The 16,179-nt window shown below is 44.3% G+C and overlaps 1 protein-coding gene across 1 annotated transcript in view; it reads left to right on the top strand.

Moving 5' to 3' along the window:
* Positions 1-16,179, top strand: part of dscaml1 (Down syndrome cell adhesion molecule like 1) — a gene marked incomplete at its 3' end in the record, with an annotated part of 94,736 nt that overhangs the window by 2,039 nt on the left and 76,518 nt on the right. Inside the window, exons 2-3 of the mRNA XM_084170441.1 lie at positions 8,628-8,948; positions 11,822-11,968. Of these exons, the coding sequence (XP_084026567.1) occupies positions 8,628-8,948; positions 11,822-11,968 (468 nt within the window). The remainder of the gene's footprint in view (positions 1-8,627; positions 8,949-11,821; positions 11,969-16,179) is intronic.

The following is a 16,179-nucleotide window of genomic DNA, read 5'->3' as shown; positions in this document are numbered from 1 at the left end:
GTCATAAGCTCCTAGGCTACTGTCACCCTCTCCCCCTCCCTACCCATCCCTCCTCTCCTGTCCTCCCTCGTAGAAAATAGAAATATGCAAAATTGGTCTCTCTCTATTTAGCCCAAAATCCCAGCTGCTTCTCCCCTCAGCTGCGCAATTAGCGCTGCGATCTGCCGCATCACCCAATGACAGAGTAGCAAAGCGGGTAACCAAGGGTGCCAATAGAAAATTGCCTTATTTTTCGAATAAAATATGCTCATAAATCACATTTTATATATTGAATAATGCTGAATGAATAATTGCACTGCCTTTATTGTAAACTTAGCCTAAGCCTATGGCCCAGGCTGTAGCTTAGGCCTAGGCCTACTCACTTAATTTTCTTGTCAAATTGCATTCGTAGATTTATAAACACAAACATTTTCGTGTTGATTATCTGTTGTAGGCTATAGATTAATTCTAACAAGTTTAGTTGGCTCCTTGAATAGCCTAAGTCTGTGCTGTGTGTCCTAGGTTCATTAATGAGTCAATAGGATTAACCTATTCATAATATGGTGTATACAGTTTACACTATTGCTTTTGTTATTGTTTTCGTTTTGAGGCCAAAGAATCCTTCAAACTTCTCTCCTTTAAAATCATCTCGCAAACTTTTTCAATGGAGTGCATGGAAAAAATCGATTTCTATGGCCTTGGCCGGGGTTGCCCTTGCCTCTAGTGAGGAACTCAAAAAGGTACGTTTTACCCCTGTGGAATGGTGATTAAGCCTACCTAGCTTTGTAATAATATTGTGAGATGTAAACGTTACTGCAGCTGGTGTAAGTGGCGCGTTGCAGTGATGAGGCTGGCAGGGCGAGCGCAGAGGATCTCAGAGCGAGCGGAGCAGAGTCATAGAGCGTTCAGCGGTAGGATCTTACACCTCTATCATGGCACATCTGCTTTCCTATTCATATCAGTCCCCTGCATCATTTCGCTCCTCTCTCAACCCATTGTCACAATGTAGCGTACCCGAATGGGATAAATTATGTCGAATAAAAATGCATTAGATGATTAGAATGGATAAAGAATGTATAGGCTATGTTTGAAAAAGAGGGCTATGAAATATGTCAACAACATGCGTTCTGACGGATGACAGGTGAGGAATCCAAGTTGAAAAGCAAATTTTCTTGCCTTTTATCACCTCAGACCTTACTGTTTTTGGGGAAGTGTTTATGCCAGAACTTGGCTAGCAGGTGGTTGTGGAAGGTATGCTCTCTCTCTCTCTCTCTCTCTCTCTCTCTCTCCTCCTCTCTCTCTCTCTCTCTCTCTCTCTCTCTCTCTCTCTCTCTCTATCGCTCTCTCACTCACACACACTCCTCCTTCTCTCCCTCATCACTAGGCAGAATTAAAGTCTGGGGGAGGGGCAGTTTTATGCAGACTGCTGGGACTTGTGATCTACAGATTTGATATTCACATTAAGAGAGAAACTGGCTGCTTTGATGTAAGGGGGAGCAGGTCCCAGGGGACTGCTGAAGTAGCACACTTTTTCACTGACACAGCAAGGGGGGGGGGGGGGGGGGGGGGGTGATGGGGGTATAAGGTGTACAGAAAGCAGGGGGGCAAAACCCCTGCCTTGATGAGCTGTAAACCCCAACAACCCCCCAGCCCAGCCCTCACATCTTCCCACCTCACACCAACCACCTACTTATGCTAGACCCCTAAGGATTATTCAAAAGCTTACACCTACCTCCATCTCCCTGTCTCTCCTTTTAATTTGTATGTACTTCCACTCCCCCTACTTGCTCTCACACACATGCACACACACACGCACACGCACACGCACACACACACACACACACACACACACACACACACACACACACACACACACACACACACACACACACACAGACAGACAGACAGCGAAATATTCTAATCGTTATGTTCTAAATGCATACATGTTGGCACACAACTTCAAAAGTCTTCCGATAAGACGCAACAAGATATGAGCTATCTAGCGTTCGGAAGGTAATCGATGGAGAGATAGAAGGAATAGAGGAGAAGGAGAAGACCACAGGGAGATGGAGGGAAGGAGAGGAGGAAATAGAGTTTCTGTCTGAAAATGATCCTACATCTGTCTCCATGGGAAGAGGTGCTCCATGATGTGTGACAGAGAGAGAGAAGAGGATGGGGGTTGAGAGAGAGGGAGCACTGATGTGTATGCACATGAGCAGAGGGTTAAAGAGAGAATGAGGGAGAGAGAGAAAAGGGGGGAAGATGGAGAAGAGGATAAAGCATTATGCATTTGGTTTGGTTCAGGGACTGCGGGTTTGATGGTGTGTATATGAAAGGGAATGGGGGGGTGTGGGCATTTGTTTACCAGCTCATCAGTGTGTGGTTCGTGTTTAACACATGATACGATTGTGTGTGTGTGTGTGTGTGTGTGTGTGTGTGCATGCGCACGCACACCGGAGAGGCGTAGACCAGCTGCATTATGCATAATGAAGTCTTGCATAGGCAATGGCTTCTGCCTCTCCGACATACATATTCATGGCTTGTTCTCAAGCAGGCTGCATAAAATAGTGGCTCAGTGTGTTCTGCGCACACTCACTCTTGCAGCCAGCCAGCTAGCCAGGGCTCAGCTCTACCAACACCATTAACAGGCTCCAATGCACTGCAATGAAAACACCTCACAATGAAAGAGGGGACATGGATGCGTTTCATTATATTTTCTATTGTTTTTCCTCGTTGTATTTTATTAGGACTAAACTCCCAGTTCTACTGGTGTCCCCAGATACTAGGTCAACACTGAACTCAGATGCTTTGGACTGAATTTGACTGAAAGGGGGTTTGTTGATGTGTTAACATGACATAGTACAGTAATGGCTGACAGTCAATGCACAGTCAAATGGATTGCTAGAATGTTTTGGCTGAATGATTTGTTCCATTCAGACTGACTGTTTTTCTGAGAAGCAGTTCATGATTCGACAAAATGGAGATTGGAAGGCCATTTGAGCCATTAATTAACAACTAGCTCTCACAGTCTCACATCAGTATTAGACGTTCTTCCATGTTTTTCTAACATAAAAAAAAAAAAGTTGTTACAAACTTCAAATTTCAAAGTGTTTAAGGTTAAGTCTAGGCATGAATGGGCCTCCCGAGTGGCGCAGCGGTCTTGAGGCGTCACTACAGACCCGGGTTCGATCCCAGGTTGTGTCACAACCGGCCTTGACCGGGAGTCCCATAGGGCGGCGCACAATTGGCCCAGTGTCAGGAGGGTTTGGTCAGGGGGGCTTTACTTGGCTCATCGTGCTCTAGCGACTCCTTGTGGCGGGCCGGGCCCTACAGGCTGACTTTGGTCGTAAGTTGAACAGTGTTCTCTCCGACATGTTGGTGCAGCTGGCGGGCGGGTGTTAAGGAGTGAGGTTTGGCGGGTTATGTTTCGGAGGACGCATGACTCGACCTTCGCCTCTCCCGAGCCCGTTGGGGAGTTGTAGCGATGAGACAAGAAAAACGGGGTAAAATACAAAAAAAAAAGATTAGGCATTAACTCTGAAATCTTAAAGTTAGGCATTAACTCTAATTGGTTAAGGTTTGGGATAGGCTTAAAACAGAAATCTCAAAAACAACTGTCTATTGCTAGATTTGAACTTGCAACCTTTGGAATCAGAGGCAAATGCTTACCGTCATTTGCCATCCCTTTCCACAACACCCTAGCAAAATCTAAACCTACTTGAAGGTAACAGCGCTCACTGTTGACCCTAGTGGCCGGTTTCCACATTATCTCGTGGCGTCCTCAGACATGAGTGGACGTCGAATACTGACTTGTATCACGGGTGACCTAGCTGTTAATTAATGGTCCGGTTGGTTTCTCCTTCCATTGACTTGGATGGAAGTCGCTTGCCCCCAGTTCACCCCCTCAAAATATACACCAACATACTGTATTCACACATAGTATGTTGTGTATATCTTTTTTTGTCACATGCCAGTGCCACCATGGCAACCCCTCTGTCTCCACCAAGTGTGAGCGTGTCCTAAGTTCCTCTTGTGGCATGTGTGTGTGTTTGGCGTGTGTGTGTGGTGTGTCTGTTTCTGACAGGCTTTGAGTGGGCACTCTGATCCCCCCCCCCCTCTCACCCACTCCCCACTCGATCCTGCCCAGTACCCCCCTTTCAACCACCCTCACCCCTCCAGCCCCCAGGCCCCCAAGCTCCCCTAAGCTCTCAGGGTGACCCCCAGCCTGCCTTTCCCCCTCCACCCCTCCACCCCTCCACCCCTCCACTTTAGTCCTGTCTCCCCATTGGGAGATTATAGATATTGCCGTCTTTAATATGGGCTTTATGCTCGGGGGCCATTATCAGTAATCTGCAGAGGGGAGGGAGGGGAGGGAGGGGAGGGGGGGATGGCGCGTGTGGTGTGGTGGGGTGGGGGAGCATGTCTGACCTGGATTCTGCAGCCCACCATCGGATGGACGGCTAGAGTTCATATTTACCATCTGTAGCATGCTGCCCTCACTTCACATCTAACATCAATGTTATGTTATGTTGAGCCCTGACCATGGAGCCAGGAGTGAGTGCTACTGTTCTTTCAAGGGGTCATGACTCGTGGCATTATGGAATTGCCCTTAGGTGGGATTATATAGCCTATGGAAGCATCATTATCCAGAGGAGCTGATCTTAATCTATAGACTCTGTCCGTGGTTCTGATCTTACTCTTGGGTAAATGTATAGACTCTGTCCATAGTGCTGAAGCTGTGAGAAAAAGCTTGATAGTTTAATGTGTTGCTATAACCACCATCTGAAATCTGAACCTACAAACGTAACCAATCTGTCTGTCAACAGCACAACGTACACACTAGCGTACACAAATTGACATTAAATGAGCCTACAATCTAAGTGTTTACCCTAGGGGTACTAGAGAGCCTGGTGCAGATGGTTTGTACAGTAGTGTTGGAGGGGCTGGACAATAGAGAGAGAGTCTAGAGGTGAATGAACCCTTGCAAGGCTGCCGGCACAGACGGCATCCCAAGCCGCGTCCTCAGAGCATGGGCAGACCAGCTGGCTGGAGTGTTTACGGACATAATTCAATCTCTCCATATCCCAGTCTGTTGTCCCTACTTGCTTCAAGATGTCCACCATTGTTCCTGTACCCAAGAAAGCGAAGGTAACTGAACTAAATGACTATCACCCAGTAGCACTCAATTCTGCCATCATGAAGTACTGAGAGGCTAGTTAAGGATCATATCACCTCCACCTTACCTGACACACTAGACCCACTACAATTTGCATACCACCCCAACAGATCCACAGATGACGCAATCATTACAGCCCTATCCCATCTGGACAAGAGGAATACCTATGTAAGAATGCTGTTCATCAACTACATCTCAGCCTTCAAAACCATAGTGCCCTCCAAGCTCATCATTAAGCTTGAGGCACTGGGTCTGAACATCACCCTGTGCAACTGGGTCCTGGATTTCCTGACGGGTCGAACCCAGGTGGTGATGGTAGGCAACAACACCTCCGCTACGCTGATCCTCCACTTAGGTGCGTGCTCAGCCCCCTCCTGTGCTCCCTGTTCACCCATTACTGCGTGGCCAAGCACGTCACCAACTCAATTATCAAGTTTGCAGACGACACAACAGTGGTAGGCCTGATTGCCAACAACGACGAAACAGCCTACAGGGAGGAGGTGAGGGCCCTGGCAGAGTGATGCCAGGATAATAACCTCTCCCTCAACGTCAACAAATCGAAGGAGCTGATTGTGAACTTCAGGAGACAGCAGAGAGAGCATGCCCCCATCCACATCGACGGGGCCGCAGTGGAGAGGGAGAAAAGCTTCAAGTTCCTCGGTATGCACATCACTGACAACCTGAAATGGTCCATCCACACAGACAGTGCGGTGAAGAAGGCGCAACAGCGCCTCTTCAACCTCAGGAGGCTGAAGAAATTAGTCCTGGCCACTAACTTCTACAGATGCACCATTGAGAGTATCCTGTCTGTATCACCACCTGGTACGACAATTGCACCTTCCGAAACTGCAGGGCTCTCCAGAGGGTGGTGTTGTCAGCCCAACGCATCACCAGGGGCACATTGCCACCCTCCAGGACATCTACAGCACACAGTGTCACAGGAAGGCCAAGAAGATCATCAAGGACCTCAGCCACCCGAGCCACGGCCTGTTCACCCTGCTACCATCTAGAAGGCGGAGACAGTAGAGGTGCATCAAAGCTGGGACCGAGAGACTGAAAAACAGCTTCTATCTCCAGGCCATCAGACTGTTAAACAGTCACCACTAGCCGGCCTCCGCCCAGTACCCTGGCCTGAACTTAGTCACTGTTACTAGCCGGCTACCACCCGGTACTCTACCCTGCATCTTAGAGATTGCTGCCCTATGTTCAGTGCCTTCAGAAAGTATTCACATCCCTTGACTTATTCCACATTTTGTTGTGTTACAGCCTGAATTCAAAATGGATTAAATCAATGTTTTTTCTCACACATCTACACACAATACTCCATAATGACAAAATGAAAACGTGTTTAGAAATGTTAGCAAATGTATTCAAAATGAAATACAGAAATATCTAATTTACATAAGTATTTGCACCCCTGAGTCAATACATGTTAGAATCACCTTTGGCAGCGATTACAGCTGTGAGTCTTTCTGGGTAAGTCTCTAAGAGCTTTGCACACCAGGATTGTACAATATTTGCACATATAAAAATATTCTTCAAGCTCTGTCAAGTTGGTTGTTGATCATTGCTAGACAACCATTTTCAAGTCTTGCCATAGATTTTTAAGCCGATTTAAGTCAAAACTGTAACTAGGCCACTCAGGAACGTTCAATGTCGTCTTGGTAAGCAACTCCAGTGTATATTTGTCCTTGTGTTTTAGGTTATTGTCCTGCTGAAAGGTGAATTTGTCTCCCAGTGTCAGACTGAACCAGGTTTTCCTCTAGGATTTTGCCTGTGCTCTATTCTGTTTATTTTTATCATAAAAAACTCCCCAGTCCTTGCCAATGACAAGCATACCCATAACATGATGCAGCCACCGCCATGCTTGAAAATATGAAGAGTGGTACTCAATGATGTGTTGTGTTGAATTTGCCCCAAACATAACGCTTTGTATTCAGGACATGTTTTGCTGTTTTACTTTAGTGCCTTATTGCAAATAGGATGCATGCTTTGGAATATTTGTATTCTGTACATTCTTCCTTCTTTTAACTCTGCCATTTAGGTTAGTATTGTGTAACTACACAAGCCATTAAACTCTGTAACTGTTTTAAAGACGCTATTGGCCTCATGGTGAAATCCCTGAGTGGTTTCCATCCTCTCTGGCATCTGAGTTAGGAAGGACGCATGTATCTTTGTAGTGACTTGGTGTATTGATACACCACCCAAATAATAATTAATAACTTCACCATGCTCAAAGGGATATTCAATGTCTGCTTTTTATTTATATTTTTTTACCCATCTACCAATAGGTGCCCTTCTTTGCTAGGTATTGGAAAACCTCCTTGGTCTTTGTGGTTGAATCTGTGTTTGAAATTCACTGCTTGACTGAGGGACCTTACAGATAATTGTATGTGTGGGGTACAGAGATGAGGTAGTAACAGAAGGAGTCCATGCAACTTATTATGTGACTTGTTAAGCACATTTTATATACTGCATTCTAGTCAATGCTCATCCTATATAACTACTGCTGTACACACCTTTCCTATTCATATACTGTCCATACTGTCTATACACTCCATCATATACATATATATATTTACATTCCAAACTCTGACATTGCTCATTCTGATATTTCTTAATTCCTTTCTTTAGATTTTGGGGATTTGTGTGTATTGTCTAGTATTGTTAAGTAATGTGGTATAAAGGATGTATGCATTACATATTTTGGGGGATGGTGAGATGGATTTGTACGTCCACATCTGTCCATCTAGTGCATAGTCCTTTCTCTCTCTTCTAATCTTCCCCTCCTTGACTCTGAATTGTGGGTACCCTCCCTTTCGCTCTCTGCTGGGGTTGTGTGCCCCTAATCTGAGCACCCAGGAGGAACACTCCTGGTGTGTGTGTGTGTGTGTGTGTGTGTGTGTGTGAGTATGTGAGTGTGTGTGTGTGTATACTGTGTGTGTGTGTCTGTGTGATAAATATGAAAGGAGATTAAACAGATTTAACTCTGTGTCTGGCATACAAATTCCAATCACATAACTGTGTTTTTTCTCTTGGTGTGTGTCTGTGTGTCTGTGTGTCTGTGTGTCTCTGTGTGTGTAGAGGTAGAGGCCTCCTCCCCCATCCACGTAACCCACCAGAGGCTTTAGCTCAAATCCCTGGCTTTCTGCGCCACATGACTGATGTTTGCAGCTGGACATTTGACATACATTTGTTATGATTATTTTGCTACACATTTGAAGGGCATTCATGTTCTGTTTATGTGGTCATTACTTTTCAATCTCCCTTTTTACTTTTATATAATTTTTTGGGGAATAACACGTGGGCAGAGTTCCAGATATGTATTTTGAATATGGAGCTCAACAGTGTTTTCAAGCAATTCGTCAACTGTTGTTTCGCAACAGTGACACTTAGTTTATATAGTTCTACATGTCACTGACTTGTCTCTACCCTACCTATAACTAACTGTCCTATCTCTCTCCCCATGCAGTACACAGTGAGGATGTGGGCTCTACCAGGCTGTACTTTGTGAACGCATCCCTGCAGAGGCTGACCTACTCCAGCTCGGTGGGGGTGTCTCTGCCCTGCCCGGCGGGCGGCACCCCCACCGCCATCCTGCGCTGGTACCTGGCCACCGGCGATGACATCTACGACGTGCCCCACATCCGCCACGTCCATGCCAACGGCACCCTCCAGCTCTACCCCTTCTCGCCCTCCGCCTTCAACTCCTACATCCACGACAACGACTACTTCTGCACCGCAGAGAACCAGGCTGGCAAGATCCGAAGCCCCAACATCAGAGTCAAAGCTGGTGAGGAGAGGGGAGAAGGGGGGCGGTTGGAGAACAGAGAGAGGGGAGGGTGAAAGGGGGACTAGGAGAAGAGAGGACAGAGGGAAGGGACAGGTGAAGAAGGGAGGGGGAGAGGAGGTAGAGAGGTGGGATAGTAGAGGGTGTAGATGCAGAGGGACAGAAGGAACTAAGAGGGGAGCGATAGAGGTTAGAGGGCAGAACAAGGGAGGGGAATGATGGAGAGAGAAAATGTAAACAAGCAAAAGGCAGGGAGTGATTGACTGCTGCCAAAAGCCTGCTGGCCACAGCACAAGCCAGTCAGAGAGGCACCTGTACAAACCCTGGTCCCAAATCGCCCCCCAAGTCCCCTGTAGCTCAGTTGGTAGAGCATGGCGCTTGCAATGCCAGGGTTGTTGGTTTGTTTCCCACGGGGGGCCAGTATGAAAATGTATGCACTCACTAACTGTAAGTCGCTCTGGATAAGAGCGTCTGCTAAATGACTAAAATGTAAAATGTAAATCCAGACTGACCTAGAACACAGTCTACTCTGCTGGGACAACATCTGTAACACAGGCAATACAGGCCAGGACACAGCCTCCCCCCAAACACAGGTTCACTGGACTTTGTTACACACTACACAACCCTTTAACCCCGTCACCATGATGAATTGAGGCCACCAGCCTGTAACCCTAGTTATACTCCACAACCTTAATCTAATCCCTTATGCTTCAACTGGTTTGAACTGTCTGGCCCACACACATAGGTATGTACGTATGTAGTATGAGTCATAGAAGCACCAAAAACTAATGACTAATGACAGTATCTATGCAGATGTTGCTGCTACTGCTGCTGGTTGCTATGCTATTGCTAAAGCATCAGCTGACTTATGTGATGTTCTTCCTCCATCTTATTCTCTCTATTTCTATCCGTGTCTGTCTCTATCTCTCTCTCCATTCCTTCTCCTCCTCCTCTCTTCTTCCTCCTCTCACATTGTCCTCTGGTACCATGCTAAATATAACCGCAGCAGAACACTTCATTCATTATCTCTCATTATGAAATCTAATTGGTGCACTCCATTGATTAGACTTCATGCCAGTGCTATAAAACAGCACAGGTTATAACTTCTGCTAATGTGGGATATATTGTAGCTGGCTCTGGGCCTGTCCATCCATTTGATCGATTTCATATCATATACTGGATAAACTAAGTGGAGGTGAGATGGTCAGTTGAATCAGTTGGTCAAGTGGTCACTTTTACAGTTCTCCTGGACTGTAGGTTCTCCACAACCTCTCTTGTTCCGCCTTCCTTCCTCCCTCTCTCACTCCCTCTCTCACTCCCTGTCCATCATTCACATCAGGGCAGACAGTCCCTCCCCCGTCCCTCCTGCTGTCAACATCTGTTTTCATATTCTGCCTCCCAACACCGACCTGCACTAATACATACTCCTACTAATACTAATACTAATACTAGCTAGCCAAGCCAGTGGAAGATTATGGAGAGAGAGATAGAGGGAGAGGGAGAGGGGGAGAGAGAGAGAGAGAAGAGAGAGAGAGACTGTGATCTGAGCCGCACGCCAGCCAGTCGGTCGCTTCCGTCTGCTCTGTTCGCTCCTCGCTGCTGCTGCTGCCGTCATTCCCTCATGACCCAAAAGCCCGCCCCCAGGAGACAAGGGATTAGCATTTACAAAACCATAGCAGCCACATCCCATATCCAGGGAGTTATGTATGGTCAGGGAGTTATGTTTGGTCAAGGAGTTATGGTTATGGAGAGGTTACAGTCAGGAGGGATGTGGTTCAGAAGTTACAGTCAGGGGTTTCGGGTCAGGGTGCTGTGGTGTCAAGGGGTAGTGTAATGGGGTTACTACAACTTGGTATAAAGTTAGAGTATTTGCTATGTATCACTCTCACTCACAGATGCTTATGCTGTAGCTACAGTACAGTAAATAAACAAACCCTAGCCTACTTTCTAGATATCCATAATATTATGTACATTTGTCGTTTCGGTGAATGATCTCTTTACTGCATAGCTACAGCGGGCAATTATTTAAATGTAGATGATACAATTTCCATCAGATCATATTTTATAAATCTATTAACTGTTCCTATATCTTTATTATTATTTAGACATCTATTTATATGTCTATGTATGTCTCTGTTTCTCTATGTAAAGTGGATGTAGTAATGTATATTGATGTGTTGTTATACTGCAGTAGGATCCTAACGTTACTGTAACGCTGCCTGTTTGCTACACTACACTGCTGTTACCAGGGAGGGGGCTTCCAAAGCAGTTTCTTAGCAACCTTCAGATATGTCCTAGCTTCTCCTGATTTCACTAATTAGTTCGTGCTCATTCAGGAGAGTGTAAAATATTGCATGAACATGCATGAACAGTGCACCACCACCATTACACATCCCAATGGGTTTATTAAGCTGGGTTGTTATCTATAGCGCAGTGCTTTAACAGGCATCACTTATTCTGTCATATTTTTTATATTGAGTTGTATACACAACAATAGATTAGTGTCTGATGTTGATGTCATGGCGAAAGCTAGCCAATAATGTTTCTGTTTATCCTGCTCAGAAATGAAATTGAAAACAGATGTAGGATTAGTGTTATTGATGTCTTCAAACAATAGCCAAATAACTAATCTGAATTGTTCCCAATATGTTTGCACATTTGTTATTGTAGATACATCTATGTTATTAGTTGATTATTTTGAAATCCAATTAATGATTCTTACAGTATTGACTGCCAGAATACATCTTATGTATTCACTTTTTCCTAAACCAAAATAGGACTTTTAGATTGTCACACCAAATTCGCTAAAATATTTAAATGTTTTATTAATCTGAATAAAATACCTCCCTAACACTTTGTCTCTCTCTGTATAATAGTATTCAGGGAGCCCTACACAGTACGTGTTGCAGACCAGCGCTCCATGCGTGGCAACGTGGCCGTGTTCAAGTGCCTCATTCCTACCGCCGTGCAGGAGTACGTCAGCGTGGTGTCCTGGGAGAGAGACACCGTCTCCATCATCCCAGGTAGGACAACACGGGACAGAGAGGGGTTGGGGTTGGGGGACGGGAAAGGGCTGGGGGGGGGGGACTGGGAGGAGAGGGATAAAGGGTACAGTTATTATTTGTCTAGGTAATGAAGTCCCATCTGTAAGGGTTTTTGTGTGAGTTTGTGAATAATGTGTCCATGTGGCTGCTATTTACAATGCATGCAAAACAAAAGCAAGGATGAAGCAATATGCGGTTGTTGTTGTTTTTGTTTTGAGCGTGTGCGTGTATTTGTCCTTCTGTATGTTTTGGAGGCATGATGATGATGATGATGATGATGTGCTGGAGGCATGATGATGATGATGATGACTCCTCCACCTCCAATTCTCTCCATAATTTCTCCCTCTCTGACTTTCTCTCTCTCCTCTCTCCCTCTTCTCTCTCTCCTCTCTTTCCTCCATCCCTTTCTCTCTCGAGCTCCATTGCTCTCTTCCTACATCTTCTCCTAACTTTTGACCTTTTGACCTCTCTCTCCACCTTCACCACTCCCTCCCCAACCTTGTGTCTCTCCAGCCAACAATCTTTATTTATCTATCCCTCAGTCTAAACTGATTGACTCCATTGTTTGTTCCTTTCTATTTCTTCCTTTCTGTATAGTTATCCTAATTTAGATCCATTGCGTCTTTTCCTGACATGCAAAAGGGCCTTTGAACTTTTTACAACTTCTACAGTATGTCTCCTGTACTTTCCTCTCTATTGTGTACATTTCTACATTCTCCTTCTATCCCTCCCTGTTCCTCTGCTCTGTCCTTGAAGAATAGTGCTACAATTAGAGACGCTGGATGACAATAGCACCATGCCCCCACATTAATCTTCATTAACCTCATTCGTGTGTGTGTGTGTGTGTGTGTGTGCGTGCACACATGTTAGTGTGTTTATTTGATGTTTTTGTTATACATATATATATATACACTACTGGTCAAAAGCTTTAGAACACCTACTCATTCAAGGGTTTTTCTTTATTTTTTTACTATTTTCTAAATTGTAGAATAATAGTGAAGACATCAAAACTATGAAATAACACATATGGAATCATGTAGTAACCAAAAAAGTGTTAAACAAATGAAATTATATTTTATATTTGAGATTCTTCAAATAGCCATCCTTTGCCTTGATGACAGCTTTGCACAGTCTTGGCATTCTCTCAACCAGCTTCCCCTGGAATGCTTTTCCAACAGTCTTGAAGGAGTTCCCACATATGCTGAGTACTTGTTGGCTGCTTTTCCTTCACTCTGCCGTCCGACTCATCCCAAACCATCTCAATTGGGTTGAGGTCAGGGGATTGTGGAGGCCAGGTCATCTGATGCAGCACTCCATCACTCTCCTTCTTGGTAAAATAGCCCTTACACAGCCTGGAGGTGTGTTGGGTCATTGTCCTGTTGAAAAACAAATGATAGTCCCACTAAGCCCAAACCAGATGGGATGGCGTATTGCTGCAGAATGCTGTGGTAGCCATGCTGGTTAAGTGTGCCTTGAATTCTAAACAAATCACAGACAGTGTCACCAGCAAAGCACCCCCACACCATAACACCTCCCCCTTCCATGCTTTACGGTGGGAAATACACATGCGGAGATCATCCGTTCACCCACACCGCGTCTCATGAAGACACGGCGGTTGAAACCAAAAATCTCCAATTTGGACTCCAGACCAAAGGACACATTTCCAACAGTCTAATGTCCATTGCTCGTATTTCTTGGCCCAAGCAAGTCTCTTCTTCTTATTGGTGTCCTTTAGTAGTGGTTTCTTTGCAGCAATTCGACCATGAAGGCCTGATTCACACAGTCCTCTCTGAACAGTTGATGTTGAGATGTGTCTGTGACTTGAACTCTGTGAAGCATTTATTTGGGCTGCAATTTCTGAGGCTTGTAACTCTAATGAACTTATCCTCTGCAGTAGAGGTAACTCTGGGTCTTCCATTCCTGTGGCGGTCCTCATGAGAGCCAGTTTCATCATAGCGCTTGATGGTTTTTGCAAATGCACTCAAAGAAATTTTCAAAGTTCTTGAAATTTTCCGTATTGACTGTCCTTCATGTCTTAAAGTAATGATGGACTTTCGTTTCTCTTTGCTTATTTGAGCTGGTTTTGCCATAATATGGACTTGGTCTTTTACCAAATAGAGCTATCTTCTGTATACCCCCCCCTACCTTGTCACAACACAACTGATTGGCTCAAACGCATTAAGAAGGAAAGAAATTCCACAAATTAACTTTTAAGAAGGCACACCTGTTAATTGAAATGCATTCCAGGTGAATACCTCATGAAGCTGGTTGAGAGAATGCCAAGAGTGTGCAAAGCTGTCATCAAGGCAAAGGGTGGCTATTTGAAGAATCTCAAATATAAAATATATTTTGATTTGTTTAACACTTTTTTTGTTACTACATGATTCCATATGTATTATTTCATAGTTTTGATGTCTTCACTGTTATTATACAATGTAAAAAATAGTAAAAATAAAGAAAAACCCTTGAATGAGTAGGTGTGTCCAAACCTTTGACTGGTAGTATATATATATATATATATATATATATATATATATATATATATATATATATATATAAATATATATATTTGTGTGTTTAGGTGAAGTTATTACATTAATACTGTACATGTGTTAAATATCCTTAGTTATCATGGATAATACAACAGTAAACAATAAACGTCTCTAATGCTGTGAAGTGAAACTCTTGACAATAACAAAGTGGAAGGTGCAGAGGGAGAGAACAGAGAGGAGAGAAAGAGGCAAAGAAATAGAAGCAAGGAGGGTAGTGGGGCAAGAACAGCCTCAGGACCTGGCAGATGGCGTTCTATATACATGCATAACACACACACATGCACACACGCACACGCACACGCACACACACACACACACACACACACACACACACATACACACACACACATAGACTGTGCAAATGAATGTTGGGTGTATGTTTGAGATACATTATGCTTATGTCAGTGGCGAGGAGCTTTGACAGACTACCTGGCATTTTATATAATCTGTCACCTTTTATGTATTTCTAATCAGCCTGGTTTTACTGTATCTATTGCTATTTACTGTAATATATTTAAGTGTAATGCCCGAGAAGCCGGTTTTTGGAGGATACATTGGCACAGGTGTTGTTAAGCCCGAGACGAAGTCGAAGGCCGGCAAACCGTGCCAATATATTCTCCAATCACCGGCTTCGAGGGCATAATCACTTTTATACAACGGGTTACCAAAATATTCAAATAATGATTGACATATTTTCATTAAAAACGTTATTTTGATTAATTTAGTCATACTATTTCATCCTTCCACAAGATATAGTCCCGACACAAATCTAGGGTTGCTACCCAAGCCGGCTGGTCATTTGTTCTATCGGTTCGGTTGCCAGAGACGCGACCCAGTTGTTCAGTCTTTTTGTTCTGTACCCATGGACTTGACCCAGTTGTGCGTTCGAAATGTTCCATTGCCATACAGGCTGGCAACGTTCTTATCCCTTGCTTGCTAGCTAGCCAACTACGGCTAACTTACAGTCACGTCAAACAGTGCAGCCAGAATAACAGCAAAGTAGCTGCATTTGCGTTTGTTTAAGCTGTTTTCTAGTGACATTTATTTGGATACATCCATAATAATGAGCTAATGATGCACGATTTCGCCTGGCAAGAAAATGTGCTCTCTCGTCAGGACATTGTTGTTCAGAGGAGTTAGCCAACAACACAGCTGACACAATCACTTCAAACTGAAGCTGTAAAGACAGCAAACTAGCTGCACTTCGTTTCGTTTTACCTGTTTTCTATTGATAGTTCTTTGCCAATATCCATAAAAATTATGCTGATTCATGATTTCGACTGGCTGAGAAAGCTGCCTGCCTGTCTATCTCATCCCGACTCACGACACGTTAATTACTATGGGACAGCTGGAAATCGAATTTGAATATTGAAACAATGTTGCAAATGTCGGAGAGACAGACAGCAAGGTTTATACAAATCTCCACTGTTGAAAACTAAATGTTAGTCTAAAAGAAATGTGAGATAATGTCTATATGCTTTTTATAGTGGAGATCAAGTTTATAAATTGCCTGGCTGGGCTGATGAGACAGTGGATTGCGCAGTCAGATGGAACAGAGTAAATAGACATTTTATGATCATAGATTTAGCCGGTGGTAACTTGTGGAATAGACACCGGCTGGAATGCGGTTTTAACCAA

The sequence above is a fragment of the Coregonus lavaretus genome (genome assembly GCF_964263955.1).
Source record: "Coregonus lavaretus genome assembly, chromosome: 10".
In the NCBI taxonomy this organism is placed as follows: domain Eukaryota; kingdom Metazoa; phylum Chordata; class Actinopteri; order Salmoniformes; family Salmonidae; genus Coregonus; species Coregonus lavaretus.
This window is presented reverse-complemented; position numbering and strand designations above follow the sequence as displayed.